Genomic DNA, 27,576 nt, shown 5'->3' with positions numbered 1-27,576 from the left:
ACACTACAAACACCGGCATGGTTACACCGCCTAAGGCATGGGACCACCAGCGCTCCCCCCAGTTCAGCAACTGCAACGCCATACTTAACAAAGAACATATATTGTGAGAATGCATTAACACCTCAGCACTCAGAACACATCACACTAAGGAGTGGCGGGCTACCGCCTGCAATCACCAAGATCAATGGGACCTGGTGGCGTTCATCTGAAGTGCTACAAGCAGCTGCATGGACGGAGGCGGCTGACGGATGCCACACCAACCTCTGCGATAATAGAAAGAAAAATAAAGTTTTTTCTCTCTCTCTCCGCCCTACTCGCCAAGTGGAATACGCGGGCGTTTGAGGCCTGCACGCGCACGGCATTCGCGGTGTTTATTGTTTTTTTTTTTGTTTTTTTTTGTTTTCCTCACATCAGCGGATACAGAAGAGGAAGCCCGCCGATTCCAGCACCAGCTGCGTTGATTAGCTGGCATCATACATTTGCGGGTATTACAAACGCATTGGACGTAAAGGCCGCGGATCTGTCAGTCCGCTCTGGTTACAACCACCTCCGCGCTCGCGGACCGGCTCGGGCTTGGGCCCGGGCTCGTTCTTTTTAAAGACGATAGTCATTCTTGGGCTGCCTAACCCCAGAAATATTGGTCTGTCTGTGTGTCTGTCTGTCTGTCTGTTTGTCTTTCCGTCTGTCTGTCTGTGACTCGATTCAGCCACCTACCAAAGTAAAATTGATATTGCGCAATAGTCTTATATACTCACAGGCAAAGGTAAACGTCTGAACCGGTTTATATGTTCATACTTGTCAACTTTGTTGAACAATAACAAGACATTACGCAAATATAAGACAGGAAATTAGTACACAAGGGATATTTACAGTCTCCTTTATTAAAAAATTCATGGATGCTTGGTTTTTCGATAGCAAATGATATTCTACACTTACTGCAGAAAACCACCGCCTCCTGGCGGCATATAAAAAATCACGCTGCAACAGCAACGAAAGGTTACACTAGCTAGGTTCCATGTTCTGCTTGGAACGCACCTCGAGCACGGCAACGCGGCTCTATGATTATTCTAGTCAGCCACGTCAATTCACGCGCGTCTCCGCCGTACTGCAGCGCTGGCGTCGAGGAACCCGGGCAGTTGCAGTATAACGCGGTAAATTCAAATCGCCTTGCGCAAACATTTAGTGTGTTTACATTGGAATGAGCGTGACGGTACAGGAACAGCAGGAGAGCGGAAAAGCAAAGGGGGGCATTTCTTAGCTAATGTCTACATAGACCATCGTCTTTTGACGACATTTGCAACAAAAGGAGCAGATACGCGGCCATTTTTTTTCGCTTCCTCCCCAGGGGTGGTTGCGCGCTTTAAATGGCCATAATTGCCTATTTTAAAGCCTGTTTCATAATCGGCGCCTACGTGAACACTATTAAAGCGTAGCATTCTTTGCCGAGCACCCCCACAGCCAGGACCGTGTCACAGCGCGCAATTCAACAAAATAGCAGATGTCGTGGAAATTTCACCTGTAATCGCTATAGTACCGTAAATGTAGATAACTGGTCACACGAAATTTTGAAAAAAAAAACGATGATTTAACAACACACAAAAAATTAGTGAAAATTATCAGAACGTGTAACGCGCTGCATTTCCGCAATAATGCAGAATTCGCAAAACTTCCACATGTAATTGCTACAACAGCGGAATGGAATGTAGTTGGCCGAACGAAATTTTGAGGAGTTAGAAGAAAAAAGAAAAAAATATGAAATTTAAAGAAAACTGGCGAATCATGTACCGCCCTTTATTTCCACAATAACGCAGATTTCGGGAAATTCCAAATGTAATCGTTATCATACTGTAAATGGGGATAATTGGTTGAACAAAATTTTGAACAAATAAAAAATAAGAAAACAAAATAATTACGCGCAAGTACAAAACGTATAATGCATGGCATTTCCACAATATGCCGATTTTGCGAATGTTCCATGTTTAATCGTTATAATGGCCTAAATTGAGGTTATTGACCGAACAGGATATAGAAAAACTAAAAACTGGGGCTGTAAAAAAACTCACGCTCAAGACAAGCGGCCATGCATTTCTGCAGACTTTTTTTTTCTCAAGTTTCTCTTGGGAAGCAAGACCTCGGGTATGAGGTGCGCCATGGTTGAGGGCTCCGGATTATTTTTGAGAACTTAGGGATCTTTGTTGCGCGCCGAAATCTCAACACGCGAGTATTTTCGCTTTTAGCATTCACCTGAAAAGTGGGCACCATGGCCGAGATTGAACCCGCCAGCTTGGCTCAGCAACACAGTGTAGAGCCACTAACAGCGCGTTAGCCCTTGCGCCACCACGACGGGGTTGCACAAACGCCAATAAGTACGTTACTTACATAAACACATGTCGTAGAATAATTAGGTGCCAATACAAAAGCGGAGTATGAAAAACTAAGGAGCTTATCAGGGCATTATAGCATATACGCTACAACGACGTGGCAAGCTGCGGATCAGATGGGGGACGGAGACGGAGATTCGTTATATTTGGGGACGCTGCTTTACAATGCGTGCGGAAGCGCCGTCACGTGGTATTTTTCATATTTCGCGAGTTTTATTTGTCAGTCAAAATAAATGAGTAGGCAATTAGTTCGTCGTTGAAAGTACCGCAGTTAGATGGCCCTCGTGGGTACCTACAAGTTCCTCATCGACACTTCAGTAATTAGGACAATATTTCTCGAGTTAGGTAATTAATTACAAGTATTTTGTTAAGTCTCATTAACAAAAAAATTACTGCCCGCTTCTCCCCGGTACTGCTAACATTGTGCACTAGGTGTTCTTAAAGTAACGCCATTGCTCTTTTTTTAAATCTTGGTGCATGATAGCTGGGACACCCTGTATGTTGCCGTGTCTTTCCCGTGTTTTTTATCCCTTTTGTTTTATTCGAATTTTTTTATATCGATGTGTCTTCATTGCTTTCACTCAAGCATAAAGTCCCCCTTGTTTATATTAGAGACTTTTCCACTATAGTGGCTACTCTAATAGCAACCCTCACGCAATATTCCTTACATATGTATTGGTGTATTTAGTTTCGTGTTGCCAAATATATCCCTTGCGCCCTGGTTCATCATTGCGTGATCCAAAGTCTTGTCCTTCCCCCATTGTTCATGTTGTTTGCACACGACTCCTACTCCGACCATGTGGTCGCATTGTTAGTATCTGGAGAAATATTGTGCCAAGAAATTCGGAAAGTTTACTGCTGTATGAATGAATCAGGGGGGAGGAGGCAGGGTGCGGGGTTCCGACAGTAAAATTAAGTGAGGCCCCAACAGAGGTGGTGGAGACTAAGAGAACACGTCACGAGTGAACCCTTCGCGGCCAACTCGTCATAGGTGAACCCGTCAAGTAGGAGAGGTCATCATAGCACCTGGTGATCATGGTCAAATAAAAAATGCAGGATTTCATAACATTTTCTAATTATGCGTTGGCCCTCTTACGTTCCTCTTTATTCACCAACCTCACGTTTCTGAGGTGGCCTTGGAGGAACACGCCAGACGAGACAGTCCACTTTGTTGGTTTCGTGTGCGCTTTGTTCAGCTAATCACACAAGCCATATTAGATTTTTTTTTTCGCTGGTATCAATATTGTTTATTTTACATTCTAATTTCCAAGTAATCGTGTGACGGCGCTCTATTGAGTAGACCTACACGATTTCTGTCTTTTTGATGTTTACTATTTTGATCTCAATGTTTTTATGCATTGTGATAAAAATGTAAAAGAGATTGGAATTGGTGCAGCGAGGGGAGAATAATGAAAACGAACAGGCCTGTAATATCGTGACCAATTTTGTAACTAACCTTTTTCTCGTTAGTTTAAAGATAGGCACCGAGAACCGTAGCACAAGAATTTGTAACCTCTTAGCAACTTAACTAGCAGCCCAAAAATAATTAGGAAGGCAGAAACCCAGTTAGATTTTTTACAACGGACCCACACGCGCCAAGAAGTGTCTTACTTATGTTGAACATACGCGGCGAAATATTTAGACTGTGTGCCGATACAAAAGTGGTGTATACAAAAAAGTACGAAGCATATCGAGGCATTCTTGTAATACGCCACAAGGCTGTGATATGCTTCAGATCAGAGGGGGGGGGGGGGACTAGAGATACAAGGATATTGGTTATGACGGTACCACCTGTGCAATAAACAGAATGAAAAAATTGCGCAGTCAAATTTCACGCCTAACAAAAAGAAAAACCAGGCAGGAAATAAATGATAACTAGTACAAAGACTACAAATCGTGTAAATAGGCTCGCTGTGGAGACAAGATTTTCAAATTACACAAGGAGATGGAAACTAAAAAACGCATTGCAAATTTTGTTACGCGAAAAGGCCGAAAAAAACACTTTCGGTAAAACGTTCGTCGAAAAAACGGTGTTCGATAAAACGGCGTTCGATAAAACTGGTACGATAAACTGTCCGGTCCCCGTAACACGCCTTTCTGAAAAAGTGAACCCTTTATTTCCAGTCTGGGAATCACCCGTCCCAAGTAAAGAGTTGTTTTGTGTCGTCACTCAGTACACCTTCGAGTTTATGATATTTATAATGGACCTCGAGGTCCTCCGGCTGCCAAGCCGTCGAGAGAGAGCGGAGAGCGCACGTCTGGAGATAATGAGGGCTTTAATCGAACAGCTGCGGGTGCAGCGTGAGCGCGTGCCACCACTTCGTTGTCACATGAAACTGATGATGATGCAGCGTCGTCTTCTACCGCGTAGAAGAGGAAGTTCCAACAATATTTATAACAGAATATTGTTATGAGCGCATACTGTTTTCAACACTGAAACTGAACATTCCGTAAGCGTTTTCTGACAGCCCGAAGAAATAAACTTTGTTCATCGCGAAATATCCCCAAAAGTTTTGTCACTGGCACGTATCAGATGTTTTTCGGTAGAATGCATGCGTTAGGTGTTAATATTACCGAATTAGGCATACATGAATCTGCGTTATGCGCGTGCGTTATTCTGCAGCACGTGTTAGCTTTGTCAAAGCCATGCTAGGAGACTATAGAAGCAAACTCGGCGAGGCATTTGTGTGCACGTGCTGGTGGCTCGGCAGGGGCCAGGTACCAGGGGACCCTATCCCCGTTACAATTGAAAATTGCAGCCGATGCTATACGGGCCGAACTCGTGCCCTGCAGCCTAATTTCCTTTTCTAGAAGAAAGTACGAGGGACGCATGGTGGGAGGGATGGGGGCGCAGCGCGACGGAGGGCGAAACCGAGGGCGCGGTGTGAAGCAGTGCTGTGGCTCGAGAGGAGTGTCTGAGAACGAGCGCCAGCTCCGTGAGCCTACACCTATCAGAAAACAGGGTGCTGAAAGAACAAACACGCGCTGGCGCGCAATACGTAACGCTTGCACGCTATCGAAAAAGTGTTGTTAATTGCGCGTGTCAAAAAATATTGAGGATATTTGGCGCTGAACATACTGCAAATGTTTTGGTACTGTTATTATTTTTGTGCATATGCAGTGCGCTATAAGACCCCGGTTTTTTGCTCCCGATTCTACTAGATGTTCTCCACCGCACGCCCCCCGGCCGCGAGTTAGAGAGAGTGGTGACAGGCAGTGTACCCAATCATTCGGACGCCTGACCTACCCCCTCCCTCCTGTTTTGATGTTTGGTTTTTATAAGCTTACGTGCTGCCCTTAGCACGAGTTCACGATCCAACACTGCGGCGAAATGAACAAAGCCCGTTAGGAACCAGTCTTCTAAACCTTGCAGCAAAAGAAGAGACGTGATAATAGCTTAGTATTTCTATTATCGGCGAAAAACAAAATTTTTAAGCTACAAGGTGCACAAATTCCAAGTCCAACAACTTGATTAGTGCTAATCAACAAAGAGAAAGAAATAGGCATTGAAAATAAGCATTTATGGCCATTCAAAGCGCGCAACCTCCCCTGGGGACAAAGCGAAAAAAACAAGAACGAACTCGCACCCGAGCCCAAGCTGCGCCGCAAGCGCGGTGCTTTTGTAACCAGAGCGGACTGACAGATCCGCGGCCTTTACGGGCCCCAATACGTCTGTAGTACCCGCGAATGTATGATGTCAGCTAATCAACGCAGCCGCTGCTGGAACCGGCACGCTGCCTCTTCTGTATCCACTGATGTGACGAAACATAAAAAACAATAAACACCGCGAAGGCCGTCCGCATGCAGGCCTCAAACGCCCGCGTATTCTACGCGGCAGGTCGGCCGGAGAGGAATCAGCGGCGACGGGGCGACCGAAATAAAAGGAGAGGGACGGATGGCACGAAGAAGAAGGAAGAGAACGAAGAGAAAAAACAACCTAATGTAGGCGAAGGCGTCACATAAACTTCTACCACCTGCTGCCGACCATCTGCTGCCGATCACCTGCTGCCGCAACCATAGTAGGTCCGCAAAAATATGGCGGGAAAATGTGCGTGTACGCCAGGCGAAATGCTACCGAGGAAACGATTGGCAAGCATTCGGAGGCTTCCCCTGACTCTGCTCTCTATACGCTGCCCCAGGGGTGGTTGTCATGGACAACGCGACCTACCACTAAAGGCGCCTGGAAGCTGTGTCGACGATGTCCTCACGCAAGCCTGACGTATTAGCCTGGCTGATTTCGAAAGGTACCCTGAGTGACATGACGATGACAAAGAAGCAGCTTGTTGATCTGATGGCACTGGTGAAACACCACGTTGTGCATTTCAAGATTGATGTCGCGGCAGAAAAGGCTGGGTGCACCATTCTGTGGTTGCCACCTCGCCGAGATAATCTGGGCACAGATGAAAGGTTTTAAGAGGCAAAGCTAAACACTGACTTTGAGATTAACCGCGTGCTCGTCATAACAATAGCTGAGAAAGTAACTGGTACAAAGCTGTGAAGCACGTCATTGTGACTGAAGACAGATGCCAAGAGGTGTGTCGCTTTAGCAACCATGTGAAGCCAATCATCATCATCCTCGGTGTGGAAGACGACAGCTGTAGGAGTGCAGATTACAACCGGAATTGGGCAACCTAACTGGCATTGAGCTAATAAATGGAGGTGCACCATGCTGCAGTGTGCAGCTCAGAATCTCCACAAGGCTCTTTGCAGAGCCCACCAAATGGTTATTAGTTATAATGTCATGTTGTCATGTTGAATTGTAGCAAAAATGTAGTCGTGGCAAGTTATGTCCATGTAGCATACATTGCGTATCATGAATGCATGTATGATAATCTCAAGCTTATTGTAATGGGCAAGGGGAGATCATTAAATCCAACGAGACATGTTTTGATGTGTAGAAGAAGACTTAGTGTAAAGTTTGTGGTCAGTCTCTCAGGCTTATAAACAAGCAGTTGGAAAACTGGTGTAAGCTCCCTTCTTCCTTGCTCGTTCGCCCTGCTGGTGGAGTTTTAGTTGGGCGTAGGTTACTCATGGGTGTAGACCGAAGACCGCACATGCGCAGTACGCTACTAGCAGGAGTCGTAGACAATTCCTTAGGCGAAGAAGATAAAGATGATGAAGACTGAGAATTTCAATAAGGCTCCAAGGGTATGACACCTCGGCAACGCCCCCCAAAGAAATCCCGACTTGCGACTTGAAAGGCCAGTGAAGAAACGTCGCGATGGGACAGGAGAGAAAATTGAAGCTCACAGCTGAAGTCCGAGAGACGCGGAAAGAAGTGGCACTCAGGGACAAAGTTGCGCGACACCCACGCCAGGGGTGACCAGGCCAAAGCACCAAAGGCAGGAGTGGGACGACGACTTTAGGCTCTCAACGTACTGCCAACCCATGCATTAGGCGAACCCAGCAGCGGCAGGCGAGTGTCTTCGGGTGGCGATATCGAACCATTTTCCTCCCCTACGACGGCCGCCGTAACGGCAGTACTCTCGAATCCGAGCCCCGCTTCCTGTGGTTCCCGGCTGATACCAGAGATTGTTTCGATAGGCCACCGACACATCCGCGCCCACGTCTTATCTCGTCCTAGGACATAGATTTTTTAGGAGACGAGTGTTAGAATTCCTTGCTGAAAATTTAGTGTAGACATAAAACACAGCAAGCAAATACACCGAAACTACAAACAAACTGTATACGTTTATTCTGTCTTTGAGATTAATTTTTGTTTCGTTAAGCCTTTCCCTGTTTCGAGTTTCCTTCTTTGCCGGTCGAGACATGTGACAGCTTCGCATCCGCACCAAGTATGATGCACGCGACAGCTTGGGACGTGCGCTATCATGGGCGATGCGTCAGTCTATGCGGGCCACTCTTGCAACATCTCGGTGCAGCGAGAAGGCTACTTTAGAAATACCAGCTACTCCTGCAGCAGCGAGAGTGAAGGCGCTTCGTCTGAAAACTCGGCCCGTCCCATGTCGCTCTGTTTAAGCACCGTTTCCATTCCAACAGGCATACAGGCCAGAAATCAGCAAGAAGTTAACTCAGACGGCTCCCGAAGTAGGTAGCGGAGTACGTGTGCATGTCGCAGTGTGGAATGTGGGCAGTGTTTCTGTAGGAGCTCCCCCCGCACTTTGGGCATACGAAAAGACGCCCGTGCCATCACCACATCCTCCGGAACGAGCCCCAGCATTGCGATACCCCTATGAAGCGCAAACGGTTTGTGGTTGGACACTACACATAAACGAAGGGAGCAATATGAATTCTTCGTATAATTTGTTGAATTTCGACACCCGAATGAGACGAAACACTAAACCACCATGCCAAGCTATTTAATTTCGCACGCCATTTTTACGTTATATGTAATGTTCAGTACAGTTTATCGCATGGTACTGGCACATTCTGGAGATTATTAAATGTATGCCGCGTGCTGCCGGTTGCTTCAAAAGAGTGGAGTTGTGTAGCTGACAGAAACAATCGTGCAAGATTCATGACAGGCATCTCCCCCTACGACTGACTTAAGGCAAAAGGCTCTCAGTATCATAGTTTTCAAATTATAGCATTTAAAGCCAGGGCTAGCGCAAAAAAAAAATTCCGTCAAACTACAGTTTATCCTGGCTTAATTGGTCAGAAACGTACAAAAGGACAAATCTTGGTTCTGGCATTGGCTTCAACAGGCGTCGAGCGAGAATTGGTGTGTTAAGCCACGAGTGCCGAAAAGCGAAACTTAAGGCGTAAGAAAACTGTTTATTGGCGATGCGGCCAGCTTCCAAACCATGCCCTTCCAGATTCGATGCACGATCTTGCGTTTCCTTCACTACTGCCTCGTCGTCTTTGTGGTTGGAGGATGCAGCGGGCCGAGAGATTGAACACTCTAGGCTCCAGCAAATTTGTTAGGTGTCAGCCAGTTCAAATGGGAAGAGTCTCTAGAGAGCCCTGGTGGTGACAAGCCTGCCCTGCTGCTTCATCTTGCACGAACGAATACGGCCGTCCGCGCTTCTGTAGACTTCCAGCATCCCAGCCTGGTTCCACATTCGACGAAGCGCTTTCTCAGCATAGACGAGCATGATTTCGCCCACGCTGAATTCTGTTGCCGTCTTTCGGGCTGCGCAATGGACTGATCGCAACTGAAGGAGATACTCGTTCTGCCATCTTTCCCAGAAGTTTTTCGGGAGTCCCTTTCTATAGGGGCCCGAACGTGGGACAGGTGGCGCTCCTGGCGCTGTTCAACAGCGCCACCCGCGGAAGAAAATCGCAAAAACAGTATGGACATGCCCTGGCGTGTGAATGTGGAGAACGCGTGTTTCCGTGTTGTTTAAAAGTGCAACCGCTGGTTACCCTGATAATAGTAGTCATATGACGCACATTTTTTGTCAAAAATTAGGTGCGGGCTACGCTTGTTCATTTTATTAATTACATAATTCATGTTAATTATTAATCATTAATTGATTGGGTTACAAATCAAATTATAGTCACGTGGGCTTGGGCTTGTGAGGTATCAATTTAAAGGTCTCGATGAGGGGAATCACGTGAGACAAATTAAAAGTTGCTTCCTGCTAATAGCGATGAGATAGTCACGTGAGTCATGGATTCGGTTAAAAATAAAAGTGATGCCACTAGGGCTTGTGAGGTATCAAATTAAAGGTCTAGAATAGGGAATCACGCTGTACAAATAAAAAATTGCTTCCTGGTTATAGTCATGAGATAGTCATGTGAGTCATGGATTCAGTTAACAGTGAAAGTGATGCCGCTAGGGCTTTTGAGGTATCAAATTAAAGGCCGCAGTAAGGGGAATCACGTGGGAAAAATCTAAAAAATGCTTTCTGGTTATAGTCATGAGCCAGTCAAGTGAGTCACGAAATGGTTTAGAAGTCAAAAGATGTGACTAGGGCTTGTGACGCATCAAATTAAAGGTCTCGATGAGGGGAATTATAGGGGACAAATTAGAAATCGCTTCCTGGTTATAGTCATGAGTAGTCACGGAGTCATAGAATGGGTTAAAAGTCAAAGTGATGCGACTAGGGCTTGTGAGGTATCAAATTAAAGGTCTCGATGAGGGGAATCACGTCGGACAAATTGAAAATTGCAAACTGGTTATAGTCATGAGATGGTCACGTAAGTCACAAATTGGGTTAAGAATCAAAGTGGTGCCACTAGGGTTTGTGTGGCATCAAATTAAAGGTCTCGATGAGGGAAATCACTTGGGACCAATAAAATTTGCTTACTGGTTATAGTCACGAGGTAGTCACGTGAGTCACGAATTGGATTAATAGTCAAAGTGGTGCCACTAGGGCTTGTGATGTATAAAAGTAAAGCTCTCGATGAGGGGTATCACGTGGGATAAATTAAAAATCCCTTCCTGGTTATAGTCATGAGATAGTCACCTAGTCATAGAATAGGTTAAAGTCAAAGTGATGCGACTAGGGCCGATGAGGTATCAAATTGAAGGTCTTGATGAAAGAAATTACGTGGGACAAATTAAAAATTTCTTGCTGGTTATAGTCATAAGATAGTCACGTGAGTCACAAATTGGGTAAAAGTCAATGTGGTGCCACTAGGGCTTGTGGGGCATCAAAATAAAGGTCTCGATAAGGAGAATCACATAGGTGAAATTAAAAACTGCTTCCTGGTTATAGTCATGAGATAGTCACGTGAGTCACAAATTCGGTTAAAAGTGAAATTGATGCCACTAGGGCTTGTGAGGTATCAAACTAAAGGTCTCGATGAGAGGAATCACGTGGAATAAATTAAAAATCTCTTCCTGGTTATAGTCATAAGATGTCACGTGAGTAACGAATTGGGTTAAAAGTCAAATTGGTGCCACTAGGGCTTGTGAGGTATCAAATTAAAGCGCTCGATGAGTGGAATTATGGGGCAAAATAAGAAATCGCTTCCTAGTTATAGTCATAAGATAGTCACCGAGTCATAGAATATGTTAAAAGTCAAAGTGATGCAACTAGGGCCGATGAGGTATCAAATTAAAGGTCTCGATGAAAGGAATCGCGTGGGACATGTAATACTGCACTGCACTTTCGCAGATACACTGGCTATAGTGTGGTTATGTCTCCAATTAAAGCACTGGTACAGTAACTATGTATTTCAGTGAAGATAAAAAAAACAAAAACGGTCGTCAATCAGCTTGCACACCACTTTAATGCATGCAAAACAATATCCACAACTTACTGAACTGAATATGAAAAGCAACAAAAATTAACACAGCTGTAAGTCATAAACGGTCAAACTATTCGTGCACATGCATTCGTGCCGTCGGCGACGATTAAGGCTAACCAAAACGTAAAAACTTGGTATTCAAGTTCGTCTATTTGACAAGGCGCTTTTACAATATGCTGAATCCTGGGTCATGGTTTATAACAAAAGTTAGCATGAAAACCTATTCTTAAAACTATTCATTCCTCACCTAAGAAGTGAACGGATTCATGAGCATGCAACTTCACGACGAGACAATAGACAGGTTAAGCGACAAACTTCGTTAAGCCTTGTTGCGATAATTACAAACATTGTACAAATGTTCGGTACGCGTTGGACAAGCGTTTTTTAGTGGCTAAATAGGCTACGTGACCCGGAACGCTTGCTAAACGCTGGGAAAAAAATGCTCAACAAGACCGCTATGTTACCAAGTAACAGCAACTTTTTTGGCTCAGACCAGGAGCCTTTCCTCAGTAACAGCTGACCGCCGAAACAGCAGGTGCGATCGCACGATTGAAAGCCGATCGTGCGGATACACGCTGTTACTTCAACTTGCCCAAGTCTACACGCAAATAATTTATATTTTTTTTCTTCGCTGCTCCCCACTTTAATAACGTGGTTCAACACAGCCGAGAAACCCCACAGTAAGTCGACGCGTAAATTAAGCCTGCGGAACACTTCGGCCGATAATGAGCTCGCGCCAACACTATATCATTTGCAGCAGCCGGTAACACTACGCGCATAAGCCAGTAGCCGAAGCGTTGACAGTTAACGACAGGGATTGTTTATCGGCGAGAAAATAGCTTTGCGCTGCATTGTTTTCTTACATCACCGATGGAGTTTCCTCACATACCCGCGCGCCACTATGTTTACGCTGCCGTCCCCTGCGGAACCCCCCCCCCCCCCCCCCCCCTGGAGCCTCCGACGGCGACTCCCATGTTTTCTTTATGGACGCGGCGTAAATATCGCTGCACCAACGATTTTTAATGACGTTGTGCGAAACAAAAGGCGGTGGGGCAACCATTTTTCGTGATGTACTTTGTAATCGTTACGTCACAGCATGACAGGGTTCTCCCCCTGACCGAACTGATGTGGGCACTGCCATAAGTGTGGCGACGCATGCTCAGTAGCAGGCTATCTCGAACCAGGCGTTATCGGCAGGCCTCGAGCGTCCAGCGAAAGGCTGCCTGTTGGAACGCGCAGGCATGCTGGCCACTCTACTAAAACTATCCCCGGCACCTCCAGAAGTTTTGCCCCGCCACAAAGGGGCGGCCACCAACACATCATATCAACACATCAGCCGCCAAAACATCATAGGAGCGCTCTCCCGCTAAACGCCTAGAACGCTTAACTAGACGTCACTTGACGCAACACTCCCCCTTAAGCGTGAAAACCCGCTTCATTGGTCAGCGCTTACTGGACTGTTGCGTCTGCGTACAGGTGTGTTGTTTGCGCGAACACGCTAGGAATAAAGCTATATTTTGTATAGCAACGACACCCTTTGCGCCCATAATAGCGCCGGCATGCGCGGCAGACGCATCTAGCCAAGCTCACATGTCTCGTACTTTACCGTGGTTGCAGCTGGCTCAGGCGCTGTTGTTCTTCCGCTTTACAAACACCACTCATCGCCGTAATAAAGGAGGGTGCGTACTGACATTGGAGATGAGAGACGGCTCCCAGCACAGCGACCACGAACACGCACGTCAGCACAAAGGCAGAACGCTGCTTCATGGGGCGGAGTCGGTGTGGAAAACGTGCTCACGCAAACGATGCTTATCGAGAGCAACAATTCCACGGGCGTTTCCAGGATTATGAACGCTTTTCTGGAGATTTTGAGCCAAATGTGCCCTCAAATACTGCTACCACTGCTTCCCCAATGAACTGGGGCTGGTAGATACTGGTAGGAGTGGCTGCAATTGGCAATGATGATGATGATGATAATCATCATGATCATCATGATGGTGGGGCTGACCCCTTGGTATCAGGTGGGCACAAGTTTGGCACGCTAGCCGTCGCTTCAAACTATAACTACAGGAACTACAGGCGATTATTATTGGGAAGGTTAGGCATGCATATGGCAGGCACATTCTGAACGAATCACGGGCTGTCCTATGAATCAGTATCATCGTGTGCAGCACTTTTGTCACAGGGCCCTGGTTGCTAGGTCCGCCACCACCACTGGCGCAGTCTCTGATTGGACGTTGTCACCAACGTGCGTGGATCTGGTGGCGCTTTCGCGGATCTCGAGTCCCAACGGGGTGTCCCTATTTGCACGTCACGGTGGAACAATTTTTAGGCTGCGTTCCAATTCGCGGACAGCTTTGTAGATAGCCTACGAAGCAGTCTAACTAGACGTCTAAAGGAATAAAATTGGAATGGCGCCGCGGTCGCAAACACAACACCAGCGCAGACGACAAAACCTTTGTAGCAGATGTTACGAATGCAAGCCGCGGGTTTCGTAAATATTATTACCGTTATTATTACAAACATTGCGTGATATAAAAATTAAACAAACTGATCTTCACCACTCGTAAATTATGCTAAATATTCCAATAAAAGAACGAGTGCTTTTGTTGCAACATAAATACGCAGAAAGGTAGCGCTGGCGTAGCTGATTAATTTGGACAGGAAGGTAGCCTGCATCGTCGCTCACTTTGATGCCGTCTCCTCGAAGCAGTCTTCGTTGACTGCTTTGTTCGAATTGGAACGGTGCTTAACATGGGGGGTGTCCGCGAAGACGTCAACGAAGCCGTCTAAAGGGGAAATGGAACACACCCCCTCTCGCCGCTCTCGCCGCTGGGTCGCTGTCAGTGTGGCTGGATGATGCAACTGCAGCGAAATGAAGCTTATCACAAGCAAAGAGCTCTCGATACAACTACCACTTTTTTGTAAAATTGTAGAACACTCAACAAAAGCGTAAAATATTCTTTAAAATAGTTTGTATTTTTGTTGTTGTGTGGCCGATGTGCATGTGCCGCCGCAGTTGAAAGAAAGCGGCGATCTGAATGTGGTCTGGCTACACTGGACGAAAATCGTCTGCACTTCATCGTAGACCTGTGCGCCGGTCAGAAATAGCCGGCGGCGGCGCGCCGGTGTTCCCACCTCCGGCGGCGGCGTGTGCGGGGGTCCCCGGACGGCGGCGGCGCGGCGCGGAATAGAGGGTGGTGGTGGTGGTGGAGAGAGAGAGAGAGAGAGAGAGAGAGAGAGAGAGAGAGAGAGAGAGAGAGAGAGAGAGAGAGAGAGAATTAGGAATTTGGGGGAAAAGAAAATATGCAAAAACCGTGGGGGATGCGGACATTTATGTGTACATATCGGTGCAGCACGTCTCGGTGCGGACATTTCGGTGCACGGAATGTCCCTGGCATTTCTTTAAACATTTTAGCTCTAATAGTTTAGTTTCGTCACATGATATAATTTTACGTTCGAGAGTTGTGTTTGGTCCGCTCTGGAAGGAAACGAACGCTAAACAGAGGCGGAGCATTAGCGCATAAAACCCAATTTCGAAATTAAATGTTAAAAATTACTTACGTTGCTAATTTATTTCCCTTCTACCTCTTTTTTGTTATTTTAGCATTCATGTGAACAACTCTAATATTTTAATTCAAGTGTTACCGAAAGGCTTTGATTTCACTTCACCCACCGCTGCAAGACGCTGCTGTTTTTAGTGGATTCCTATCTCTCCCCCTCCCCCCCCCCCCCCCTTCCCCGTCCGCCAAACCACCGCGAAAAGAAAGAATGGAAACGAGCTAGCTTAAGCGTGCGTGCATCCATTTTAATAATTCATAATTTTCTCTGCCGATTTATTCTTGCAGTCGGTGTTGGTTCAACTCAAAAACTAGCTATTGATCGCACTTACGGTGGAGTGGCTAAAGGGGTGGGAGTGGGGAGGGCTAAGCACTGCCGGGTATAACCAGCAGTGCTTATACCAGCCCCCTTGGTATAGAGAGAGGGGTGTCACTTGTGCTTCTTCAAAGTGTAAACTGGGCATCGAAAACGTGAATACGACTGTCGCGGCTCCCGCAAAACCAGCCTATTCAAAATTTTCCCCTCTTACAATGGAAGAAAATGAGGAATGTGTGCTGTGTCCATGGTATGCGCGACTTGGAGAGTTAATTGCAGGTGGGGCGACTGAAAGGAAAGACGGCGATTCCTGGAGAGGGGCGCCTTCCGTGTGGCCGCGACGCGCGGAAGCCTTGCAGCCATCGAGCTTGTGCCTCGATGGGGGCGACAGGCGCCAACGATCCTGGTCATTGTGTCCTCAGCGGCTTTTCGGGTGGCTTTTTGTTGTGCACTAGAGAGGTTGTGTGAGCTCACGCCGAATGTATCGCTTTTTCTTGCATCAATGCGGTGACTCTTTGGACAAGGTGATGGCCGCTATGCCTGTAAGATTTCCACGGGAAATTGAACATAATATCACTGAAAAAGAAATCTGGGAAGGGGGAAGGTTAAAACTTACAGACGGAGAGGGGAGGGGGGGGGGGGCTGGGAGAATTAAAATGAAATGAAAGTAAGCATGTAAAGCTAAAACGGCCCGGAGGTTGGTTTGACCGAACAGAATTGGTGGTATTTGTACGCACAACCTGTACGCCCTTGATCAGCATTGAGGATAGAAGCTGCAGCTGTTTTTGAAATGCCCGTTCTTCCTCCGCGACAATATCCTAGACTTGTCCGTAAAAAAAAAAAAAAAAAAAAAAAGCTGGCGAGAACAATGCCTCCAAATTCATTTAAACATGACAGCGCAGCCCAAATAAACTCTTCATAAGATTGTCTGCATTTTTATGGGCAACCGAATGTTTGTAAAGTTTTGGATTGTGAGAGTGTGCATTTTATTTAGAAAAAATTACATAAAGAATGCGTTAGCCATCGTAAGCATCGGCTAATTGTCTTTGCTGATCAGCATGCCCCAAAAAAGAGCGAATATAAATAATGTCTTGTTGTAAATAAAAAAAAAACATGGGCAAAAGAATTCAATTAGCTGGCTGCAAAACAGGTGTTCCCTGAACTAGGTATTAAAGAAAAATACACAAATGTTCAGTTTCTAAAAATACCTGGCAAAAAATCGCGAACACGGCATCAATATTAAAATGAAATCGCTGCCCGCGATTGTTGTCCAAAACCCATGTTAAGCGGAAATAAAAATATAAGGGCTGCTTCAAACTAACAAGCACCCGATAATACGGTCGCCGAAATGTTCGCGCAAGGAAATGCCGTGCGCCGAAACGTCCGTACACCGATATGTGCGTCCACCGAAATGTCTGCACACCAAAATGTCTGCACCGAAACGTCCTGCACAGGAAGTATTCTAGTTCACTATTCTGGAATGTCCAGCAACGAAATGTCCTAGACCTGGGACGACGCTGTGCGCTTCTTTGGTGGAGCTCCCACGGCTTCTAGTGCAATTTTCACCGATACTGATGAAACCTCGCAGCGTAGAGCTTCTTTGACATTCCAGACACTGAGGGCTGTGTCCGACTAAGCTACTAAACCGACGGTTCCAGGCTTCGCAGTTGTTGTTTGTGTGGTTTTAGTCCAATTACTTGCATTAAAAATTTTAATCGATGCTCAGCCCTACCATCCATCCATCAAACCGTCCGTCTGTCGACCCAATTTGGTTTGTTAGGTTTTATCCTCCAGAGGCGTTAATTTCTGCCCCTATAGGAATATTAAAGCATTTCATCTCTTCTTCAACCCTTTGGCTAAAACGCAAAGGGGTAAAATCAAGGGAAACACGTCGACTGGAGTATGGGACCATTTTTTTCTTATATGGTCACTGGGACCATTTATTCCGTTTCCAGGGTTCACCCATCACAGCCACGGTGGCTGGTTTTCAGATTGCGTAGAAAAGCGAAAACCCCCATGTGTTGAGATTTTGGCGCACGGTAAAAATCCCCAGGGCATCAAAATTAATCCGGAGCCCCCCACTACAGCGCGCCTCTAGCCCATGGGGTTTATTACTCACAGGTGTCAAAAAACACATTGGCTATGAGGGGCTTCGGATTAATTCTGATCCAGTGCGGACGACCAGCTTCGGTTGGTGGAAATGGTCGTCGCAGCTGGCACCACAAATGGGGTCCTGAAATGAGACACTACTCCGCAATTTTTGTGCTGACGAAATTTATTCTCTCTCTGTCTCGCTCTCTCTCTCTCATAGCCCCTGTGTAGCTTCGGTGCGCTAAACCCCACAATCAATCACGTTCACGTCACGCAGCACGCGCTATTAATATACAACTTTTACGTTTCAAAATCATAGCTTTTGTGAATCTTGCGAAGCGTGGACATTGCTCGTCGACGCTCTGTTTGGGCACTCATAGCCTAATTCGGCTGTAAAGAACTCACAATGAAGGCAAGGAGTAAGAATGCATTGGTAGACAACCCTCTGAATTTCTGTAGATTTTCTTATGGTACATTTCACAATTATTTCTGAATTCTTTTTCTCCAAGTCTTCTAGTTAACTGGCCTCCAGCGCAGAAAGGACAGCATGGCGTACGCTCGTCTGCCCTCAGGGACGCTATTTTATCAGTGTTCAAATACAACATTTGGTTGTCTGAAGTTGTGAGGGTATTAGAATTTCCTTCCAATATTGTGTTTCACATTCGTTTAAGTAATGCATTGCTGACGTTAATGAGTTGTGAATGCTTGTACCAGGCTCACAGTTACGGAGATCCTAGCTGCACTTTCATTGACCCTTCCTGCGTACCAGGACAGTTCATTTATTGACCCGCTTCCCGTGCACTCTTCCCGTAATGACGCTGACAATTCAAGCTTGCGCGCTACTGCGGCAGTTTCTTGTGCACTGTTCCCGTGCTGATTATGGAGTTTCATTCTTCGATGTTAGCGGCTTGTCCCCTTGAGAGAATCGACGAGTGGTGGCAGGAGCTGGCGCACTGATTTTGGAGACTTGTGTACTCCGGTCGTTCTCTTTCATCCGCATTTATTCTTTTCAGTCTCTCTGCGACCGCTACTTTTGTGTTAATGTTTTATTTTCCTTGCAGTGTATACTTTTATCCCCGTTGGATGACGATGTTATTAATACGCCAAGAGACCGGCCTTTATCAAGAAGGAAGGTGCTCAAACACTTTTGCTCATGTTTGTACAGCAGAACGAATATGGCTTGAGGGGGTGAAGTTTGCGTTCGCTCCTGTCCTCCGTCCTACTTCCCTTTGGAGAAGAAAGAAAGAGAGCTATTGACACAGAGATAGTTGGGTGGGCCTGTTTAACCATGCATGGATGCCTGGAGTAACATGGGTGCCTTGTCATTTTAGAGTTTCTGAGAAAGGGGATAAAACAAGAAAGATGTCGCGCTTGTGTGGCAGCGAGAGAAGCTGGGGTGCTTGAAGAGGATTCCGAGTCAAGCGCGTCGAGACGGTAGGCAATCACGCATTTATCCTTTGTCAACAAGGTCGCGGTACGCATGCAATGTAAGAGGATTGGTATAGGACGGGCCGGGAAGAAAAGGTATTCGGAGAAGGAGGAAAATGAAGGGGACTAGAAGTCTCCCCACACGAGCAGCAGAATGAGCTGATTCCAGGCAGAAAGTACAAATCATCCGTTGATGCATGGTGGATCGCGATTATTTCCCGACGAACAGCACCGCTGAGAGAGGCATTTCTTGCAGAGGGAGAAACGACAACTTCCAGCTAAGCGACGTATTTTCCTTTCATACTCCTTCGTTCTTTAGAAGAGTCGCCCTTCAGCAGCTCCCCTCAAAGAAAAGAATAATAGGCGGGGCGCGGGGCCGGCGGCGCGCCGAAAATTTTGCCCGGCGGCGGCGGCGGCGTGCTCAATCCCGCGACTTCGGCGGCGGCGCAGACGGCGCGACCAAAACAGGCGGCGGCGGCGGCGTGGCGCGGCGGCGCACAGGTCTACTTCATCGACTGTCCCAGCTACGCGGGACGCTTTTGTCACTATCTCCGCAGAATGGTTACGGTCATTAGGTAGGCATACGGGTGGTGGGTGTTTGTGTGGCCGTGAAGTAGCCGAAAGCGGCTTATGTACAGTCGCTTATTCCGAGCTGCACAGCTCGCCGCCACTTCATTGTGTGCACGTCGAGAGAGAGAGAGAGAATAACCTTTATTTCGTTCCAGCATGCGGGATTCCCACCGGCCGCGCAGGGCGCGGGGTTCACCCTATCTAGCAACCACCTTTACCTCGGTGGCACCCGGGCCTAGACCTCGGGGCTAGGTTGCCGGCCTCCTATTGCTACTCGGAGTGTCCCCCTTTCGCTTTTGGAGGGCCAGCGCAGCCTCGAGCTGCCGGACGGCCCGTAATTGTTCTTCGGGATGCCCCGACCCCACACAGTGTTTCACAGGCGGCGGCAGCACGCTGTCCGTCGCCCCCCTTTTGCCACACCCCCACAGCACATGGGCCAGCGTGGCCCTGTCCAGGTTGCACAGGCTACACGTGTCGTTTTCATAGAGTTCCGGACACATGTGTTTTGCCAACGCGGGGGTGAGAACGTTTTCAGTTTGTAGCTGCCTGAGTAGTACCCCCTCCCGCCGAGTGAGATCTCGGTGTGGTGGGGGGAATACCCGGCGGCGTTCGCGATACCATTCGAGGATTTCCCTGTAGCTGGTGAGTTGCTGGTTTTCGTCTTCCAGGCTCGTAGTCGTCTCCCTTGCAACACCGGCGGCATAGTTCGCCACTTCCCGGCACTTTGCGAGATCACGGGCCGCGGCGTTTGCCACCTCGTTGCAGTTCACTGTATGTTCGTACACGTCCCATCCCGCATGGGCTGGGAACCATTTCAGTGTCACAGATGATGCTGGCACTGAGTCCCTTAATAAACTCGCAGCCGCCCCGCACACGGCTCCGCGCCCGAAATTTCGTATCGCGTTCTTACTGTCACTCAGTATCGTCCTGACTCCCCCGGTTTTCAGGGCCAGAGCACGTCGAGTGTGTGCACCAGCTTTAAAGGTGAACATCACGCCCAGCAGACGACGCCGACAAGTGGAGTAGACGGGAATGGGTGCGAGCAGCGAGACCTCCTGATTGGCTAGTTTTAATACGCTGTTTATTTGCCGCTTCCGGTGCCGTCGACGGTGGACGAACTTTTCTGTCCTTGGCAGATAGGTGGGAGACGACGTTTTTTCCACGCCGCCCGTCGGGCGGACGGCGCCGCGCGTTGATCGTGGACTTTTCGTCGCATAGTCGCTCCATGTATTCAGGCCTTTAGGCTGCTGCGGTGTGTGCCAATTTTGGGTGGGTTCCATGCTCACCGTGCAGGCAGGTTACTCCGGTCGCGTGCATAGGGATTTTGCCGCCAAAACACACTCCGTGATTTTCAGCATAAATTCTGGTCTCATAAATGACACGCTATGTCAACAAACGCAGCTAAGCTGAAGTGATGGACGGTGGTGATCGACATTTGTTCCTGCAAAGATATGCTGTGCCGGAATATCCCTCGCATAGATGCCGTCCAAACTGCCGAAACTGCTGGCAGCTTCCCACAGAGTCAGAAACGCTGATTGGCCGCAGCATTTGATGGAACCCGCCAGTAATGGCGTTGTAGGCTTAAGCGCCAGCTGCGTCATAGAGGCAAAAACACACACGAAAAGCTAGATCACTGCTCCCTTCAGTGGCGATGAGAGAGAGAGAGAGAGAGAGATAGAGAGAGAGAGAGAGGGAGAGAGAGAGAGAGAGAGAGAGAGAGAGAGAGAGAGAGAGAGAGAGAGAGAGAGAGAGAGAGAGAACGCCTTTAATGAAAACTGAAGAGGTCAGCCCCACTAATGGCAGGGCTTGGTACTCCAGATGGGGTGAATACCGTGAGGTGACAGAGAAAAATAGAGAGAAAAAAAATAAAAAAAGAAAGGGGGAGAAGAGGGAGTGGGGAAATGCACACATATACAAAATGTATGTGGTCAGAGGGTTCACAGAACCTCTTCTAGCCCGGTTTCCGCAGGAAATGTGCAGTCAAGGGAAGAGAGCACGTATTCTAGCAAGAGCGCGTTTAAAATTTTGACCTATTTAAAAGGACACTTCAGTGAATTTGTCAAGCTCCCGTTTTTGCTTGCACTGCGTAGGCTGGCTCAAATTGCACACTTTTCGTCGTTTATCCGGGTAACAAATGGGTAATAATTTTACAAAGTGCGAAAGAAGAACAACTACCATGCGCGGTTGGTGGCGGCCTCACCAACTAAGGCTGTGACGTTAGGAGGAGGGGGCACCATGATTGGACGATGCCCAAGGTTAGCAATCAAACAAATTTCGGTTTCGGTTTCGGTTCTGTAAAACACAACCGATGGCGTTGTTGCATGGGCATTCTCAATATCATCAGTAATCATTGTACCGCGCTTCTGCCATGTTGTCGGCTGTAAAATGCATAAGTTAAGCCTCCCCAGACGGCTTGGAATCGTGGAATTCACTAGCCGAGGCCTACGCAGTGCATGAACGCCCTCCGCGTCCCCGCAGACGCTCAAATGCCATGCGCTTTTCCCCCATATTTGGAGCTTGCCTCACTCATGCCTGTATTGTAAAAAGCGTGTTCGCACCAGGCCAAGGGTCTGTTTATTCTGGCCTGTGCCCACTGCCCGCAAGCAGTCGGTGCTTATGGCAACAGCATGGCAACGAGAACTCGCTAGCGCTCCAGTGCCAGCCTGCGCGCGATCTGTGAACTAGTTCGTGGATCAATGAACGTTGCGGCACAAAAAAGGCAAACTCAGTAGAGAAAACATCGGCGGAAAACGACAAAAGTTAACATAAAAAAAAGCACGTACCCGCGGGGATTCAACCTTGTGACTTGCAAAACACTTCCGATGACATACCTAGCGCTGCAGACCACTCCGCCACGGGCGAGCGCTGCCGACCTTGGAAATATAAGATATAATAAGGTATATAATGTATAATCAGTTTACACTTTTATTTAGTTTTAGCATTTCAAGCAGCTTAGGTGACTATTTGTTCTTTTGCGCTCGTACAGTAAGCATCCCCCAAGTTTCCACAATATCTCATGTCTAGCAATTGCATTTCTTAGACGGAAAAGCGTTCGGAGATGCGTAGTCGTGCTGCTGGCCGCTGTGCTTGTTCGCCCAGCGCAAAAATTGCTTCCGGCACCCTAGTTTTACGCTGTACGGTAAAAATATCAGTTGATTTTATTTCTTTAGTACCTATATTGACTTCGCTGACTGTTCTCCCGCCTTGAAGATGCCTTATATTTCCCTACTGGCGTACCAGTCAGCGAAGCGTCGCATGTGCGCATGTGCAGCGCTTGTGTGAAGCGACCTTGACTTGGAGCTAGATACAGTGTACAAACTAACCATGTAAAGAAAGGCACATTTTTCCATTCACAAACGTGTCCTAGCTTCGTTTCAACTGAGCGAACGAGTTGCGATGACCCGTCGGCGGCCGGCGGACGAAACGCCGGGCCGACTGACTTTGTATGAAGACCGGTGAGCCGTGCAGTAGCGCAGCCAATTGCGAGCTCGGCTCCTCCCGACGTCACACGAAAACGCCACAGAAAATGGGCGAGCGTAAAGAGAGGAGCACAGCATTTTCAAATTAATTTTTCTACTAAATAAACTCGCGTAAACGCGCCCAGAGTGGTCGAAACAAGGCTTGGGGACTCCGGACTACAGTTTGCGCTAGTAATCCCGCAATGTTTACATATCACTTCAGTGTCCCTTTAAGGCCCCTTTAATGTAGAAATTTGCGATAAAGCTGTCTGTTGTTTTGTTTACTTCTTAGCTTCTTTGTTGGTCCTTGATAATAGTTAACCATATAAGTGCTTGTGAATAGTGCTTCTGTGCAGGTAAATTTTTAAAGAAGTTTTACTGGCTAGTTGATTAATTTTTTTCGATTTCTTAACTTTTTAACGAACTCAAGGAGTGCAAGCGCTAGACAGGACACTTACAAATCCTACAGTTATTTCAAAGATGAGGCACTATGCAGGTGAAAATTATTCTTACGTGCTGAACGTTCTCATTTTTTGCTTAGGCATAACTGGCATTCCATGGAGAGGACATGCCATTTAGAAGGCTTCACTGCCTCAAATGCTTCTTGTATTAAATTTTATTTTCAAGGAGTCTGTACTAACTGGCTGATCACTGCACAAAATGCAAGCGTACGCAGGCTTCAATACTGCGACAGTACTTGGGAAAAAAGAGAAAAACCTGGTGGTAGTAGCAGTGAAGCTTCTTGAGGGGCATCCAGGTCCATTGCACTTGTGTCAGCTCTGCCTCCAGTGGGATAGGAAATGAGTTTGTTCAAGCAAAACGTGGTTATAAAGGCAAGCCAGAATTGGCTTTCAGTGCATGTTGAACTTTGACCACATATATGTTGAGTCATTTATGGAGTAAGTAAGCATGGCCTGTATATGCTCTGTGTTTCTTTTTATTGCAATAATTAGCCAAAGAGTTCTTGCAGTTACCTAATGCGAGGCCCCTCGTGTTTCAAGTGGCGCTTGTTGGCGCTTGTAACCAAGTTAGGCGACTTACTCGACACTTCTAGGCTGGTTGCGCCAGCAGTGCAATTCTTGCAAGGTTTGTCTAGCGTGGTAAAAACGCCGGTTGTGCAAAGGCGGCATCGAAGTGTGTGCCTAGCCATGGGTTGTATGCACTGGCCACTAAAACGCACGGAGGTTCGACCTGTTTGGTATCCCTGTGCGCTGATTTTTTTACGTCTTATGTTGCTTCAAACGATTGCGTCCCGTGTTGCAAAAGTTTCTCCACCCGAGCCTGCAGCAATTTTTTTATGCAATGGTGGATGCGAGACGATGTGCTGGTGTTACTGTGCCGCCCAGTCCTGCTGTGCACTTCTTTTGGAGTTCGACAGGTGGTGAAGTGCTCTGACAACAGTGCTCTGATGCGTTGAACGTGTCACTATCCTCTATCTGATCTGCCAGTGAAGATGAGTGATTCCGCAATGGTGGAATGTTAACGAGGTATGTACATATTAAAAATTAGGTACGGTGGCGCATACCTCCCAGGTTTCCGAAATTCTCTGGGAGGCTCGAATTTTGATGGTTTTGTAAGACTATGCCAGAAAGCAGAATCTTCTGAAAACGCATCCGTGTTTTGCCACATCTTTCTTCAAGTCTGCCCACTATTTGCACCAACCTTGGCGTAGTCGGCCATGCCTAGAAGTTGAACTGGTAAGTACTGCAGAAATGCTGAATGCCAGGGGCAGTTCAGCATTGCAGAAAAAAATACACCCGTGTCTGACAACCCTTCTGCACGTTGTTTTAGTGAATTGTCGCCAGGGTAAATATTGTTTGGCTTGACAGTATTCCCCGGAACATCCTGAAAAGCGCAGACCCAGCCACGTTGAAGATTGAGCAAGTGACGAGTGGTATAGGTTGTTAGCAGTTTGGACGGCACAGTTTGCTTCCTGCTCTATAGTAGCTACACCTAAACTGAGTGCACGATATTCCAATCTGTGCCTACTAATACCCCCTCTCACCCCCTTCGCACCAGCCCTTCAGATCTTCCTAACGCCATCCCGGTGAACATGCCTGGCAGGCATAGGTGGTGACTACATGTCAACTTGGGGTGACGAAGACTCCACCGATGATTTTCATTTGTGTATTTTGTCTGTGTCTACGAAGCAGAAAATAATAACACAGCTGGCTCACAAAACGCACCTGGTCATTTGGGACAGTGCAACGTGAGAAAATACTTCAAAACCCACAATTACCTCACGAGGGCCCTTTTACAGCGTGTTCACTTCAGGACCCTCAAAATAGCCTTGGGTGAGGCTGAGTACCCATTCGGGTTTACCCCACCCATTATGTACAATGGCTGGACAAAATAGCGAAAATTTCAAGCTGCATGTTAGGTTTCGAGCATGTGACAATGCATGAGATAAATGCTTTGACGCCACATATTCCTCAAGTGCAACTAAATGCACGACACGGATATTGTACTGATTCACGCTATAGGCGGCCGATGAAGTTGTGAAGCCGAGCCCACATTTATGCACAGTTAAGTGGGGACGACAACCGGGGCCCGAGAATCGGAGAGCGCCCGTGGAGTGCGGTCGAGCAGCGCGGAGGCCACGATTGTGTTTGTTGTTAATGCTGTTGTTGTTGTTCTACCTCACGTGGCTCGTCCTACTTGTGGAGGCCACGCAATGCTGACGATGGAGGAAGCGGCCAATGATGATGATGGTGTGCGCTCACTGGCGATGATGAAGTGCCCACTACAATGCCATGGTCAATATTTCTTTTTTTTTTTAATTTCGAGTTTTTGCCGCGCGGCATATGAGAGGCGGTTTGAAGATGGGAGGTGGGAAGAAAGTAGGAAGAAAAGAGAAAGAGAAGAAAATAGGGAGAGAGGGCTGCCAAAAGCACACAAGGTCACGAAACCGACAGTTTTTCAAATATACAAGTATCCATGCAGTCCAGTGGCGTACAGAAAGTCTATCAGTGACCTGCAGTATTTATCGCCCTGCACCCAGCGGTTGTAGTCATCCGGTTTATCCCACCGGAGACCAACCTTTCTGAGTGCATCGTCTCGAGCGGTCCAGGTTGCCGCGCATCAGCATCAGCTTCAACCGCGGGAGACGGACACTTGGGACACGTTCCTGGGTCGTCTTGTGAGTGCCGCCAAGTCCAAGTCTTCTCTGTGATTTTGTTGGAGAGAGAGAGAGATAAAACATTTATTATCATGTCCAGCAGTAGTGGGGTGGGGAAAGAAGGGATGGGGCGGCGAGGTGCGTGGTGGACCTCCCCGTTACGGCCGCCTACTCACTGCGCGTCTCGGTGGAGACGGCGTTTTCGGCCGTTGCCGCGCGAGGATGTCCATCACCTGCCGGACCGTGCCGCGTTTTTGGCCGATGTCGTCGCTTCTTATGGCGAGTGCCATGCTTGGTGGCATTGGGTCTTGGGTGTCTTCTGGGGGCCTGCAGTCCCATAAAAGATGTGGTGTTGTAGCCCTGGCTGCGTAGCAGTGTTGACAGTGGTCGGTCGGGTAAACCGTGGGGCAGATGTGCTTGGCGAATACGGGGGTCCATATCGCTTCCGTTTGGAGTTGACGGAGTATCGTCGACTCCGCTCGTGGGAGGTCGGGGTGCGGCGGTGGGTACTTTCGTCTGGTGTCGCGGTACCAGGCTAGAATCTCACCGTATGTGAGGAGCGGCGTGGGTTTGGGGGGGGGCTGTTGGACGGAACGTGCGGGGTCGTGTACGGCTGCGCGACTGGCAAGCGCGCGTGCCGCAGCGTCCGCCTCCGCATTCCTGTTAACAGTTCCGCCGTTCGCTAGGTCGGTGTGGGCCGGGAACCATGTGAGTCGGGCGAGCTTTGCGGGTGCCCGGGAGGGGGTGCAGATCCGTAGGGTGGCGGGGGCTAACTGGTTGGTGGCGAAACGGAGGATCGCTAAGCGAGAGTCGCTGATGATCGTGGTGCACGGAAGTTGGGTGAGGGCCAGAGCTATAGCGAACTCCTCGGCCAGAGTCGTGTGTGTTGTACGTATGCTTGCGGCTGTCTTGAGGGCTCCCGTGGCAGCTGATATGACGGCGACCGCGTAAGCATCTGGTCTGCCGGGGTATGGTGCGGCGTCGACGTAGTAAGCGCTTGTGTCTTGTGCGTACATCTTGGTTAGGGCCTTCGCGCGGGCTAGGCGACGTTCAGGGTTGGCGTCGGGGTGCATGTGTTTCGGCAGCGGGGGGATCCTGAGCCGTCGGCTGAAGACTAGTGGCAGTGGGCCGGTGGGTGCAGGGCCGATGTGGCGGGGGGGTTGTAACCGATGCGGGCCAGGATTGCGCGGCCTGTCTTTGTCTGGGTGAGTCTTACGAACTGTGTGGTTCGCTGGGCTTCGGCGATCTCGGCGAGCGTGTTGTGAACGCCTAGGTCGAGGAGTTTCTCCGTGTTGGTATATGTGTAGAGACCGAGCGCTGTCTTGTATACTTTCCTTATTAGGGCGTCTATTTTCTGACGCTCCGCCGGCTTCCAATTGTGGTATGCCGCCACGTATGCGACGTGACTAACGGCGAAAGACTGAACTAGCCGGAGGAGGCTGGTCTCTCTCATGCCGGCATATCGTGTGGCTACCTTGCGGATGAGTTGCATGGC

At 48.0% G+C, this 27,576-nt stretch overlaps 1 protein-coding gene across 1 annotated transcript in view; it reads right to left on the bottom strand.

Moving 5' to 3' along the window:
- The window catches only part of LOC144161569 (glucoside xylosyltransferase 2-like), a 196,595-nt gene extending 169,498 nt beyond the window's left edge, over nt 1–27,097 (bottom strand). The window contains exon 1 of the mRNA XM_077692219.1: nt 26,295–27,097. Coding sequence (XP_077548345.1) covers nt 26,295–27,097 — 803 coding nt within the window. The remainder of the gene's footprint in view (nt 1–26,294) is intronic.
- Between the last annotated feature and the right edge of the window lie 479 nt (nt 27,098–27,576).

The sequence above is a fragment of the Haemaphysalis longicornis genome, unplaced genomic scaffold (assembly GCF_048455015.1).
Source record: "Haemaphysalis longicornis isolate Haplotype H1 unplaced genomic scaffold, Haemaphysalis longicornis Haplotype H1 scaffold_12, whole genome shotgun sequence".
NCBI classification, from domain to species: Eukaryota; Metazoa; Arthropoda; class Arachnida; order Ixodida; family Ixodidae; genus Haemaphysalis; species Haemaphysalis longicornis.
This window is presented reverse-complemented; position numbering and strand designations above follow the sequence as displayed.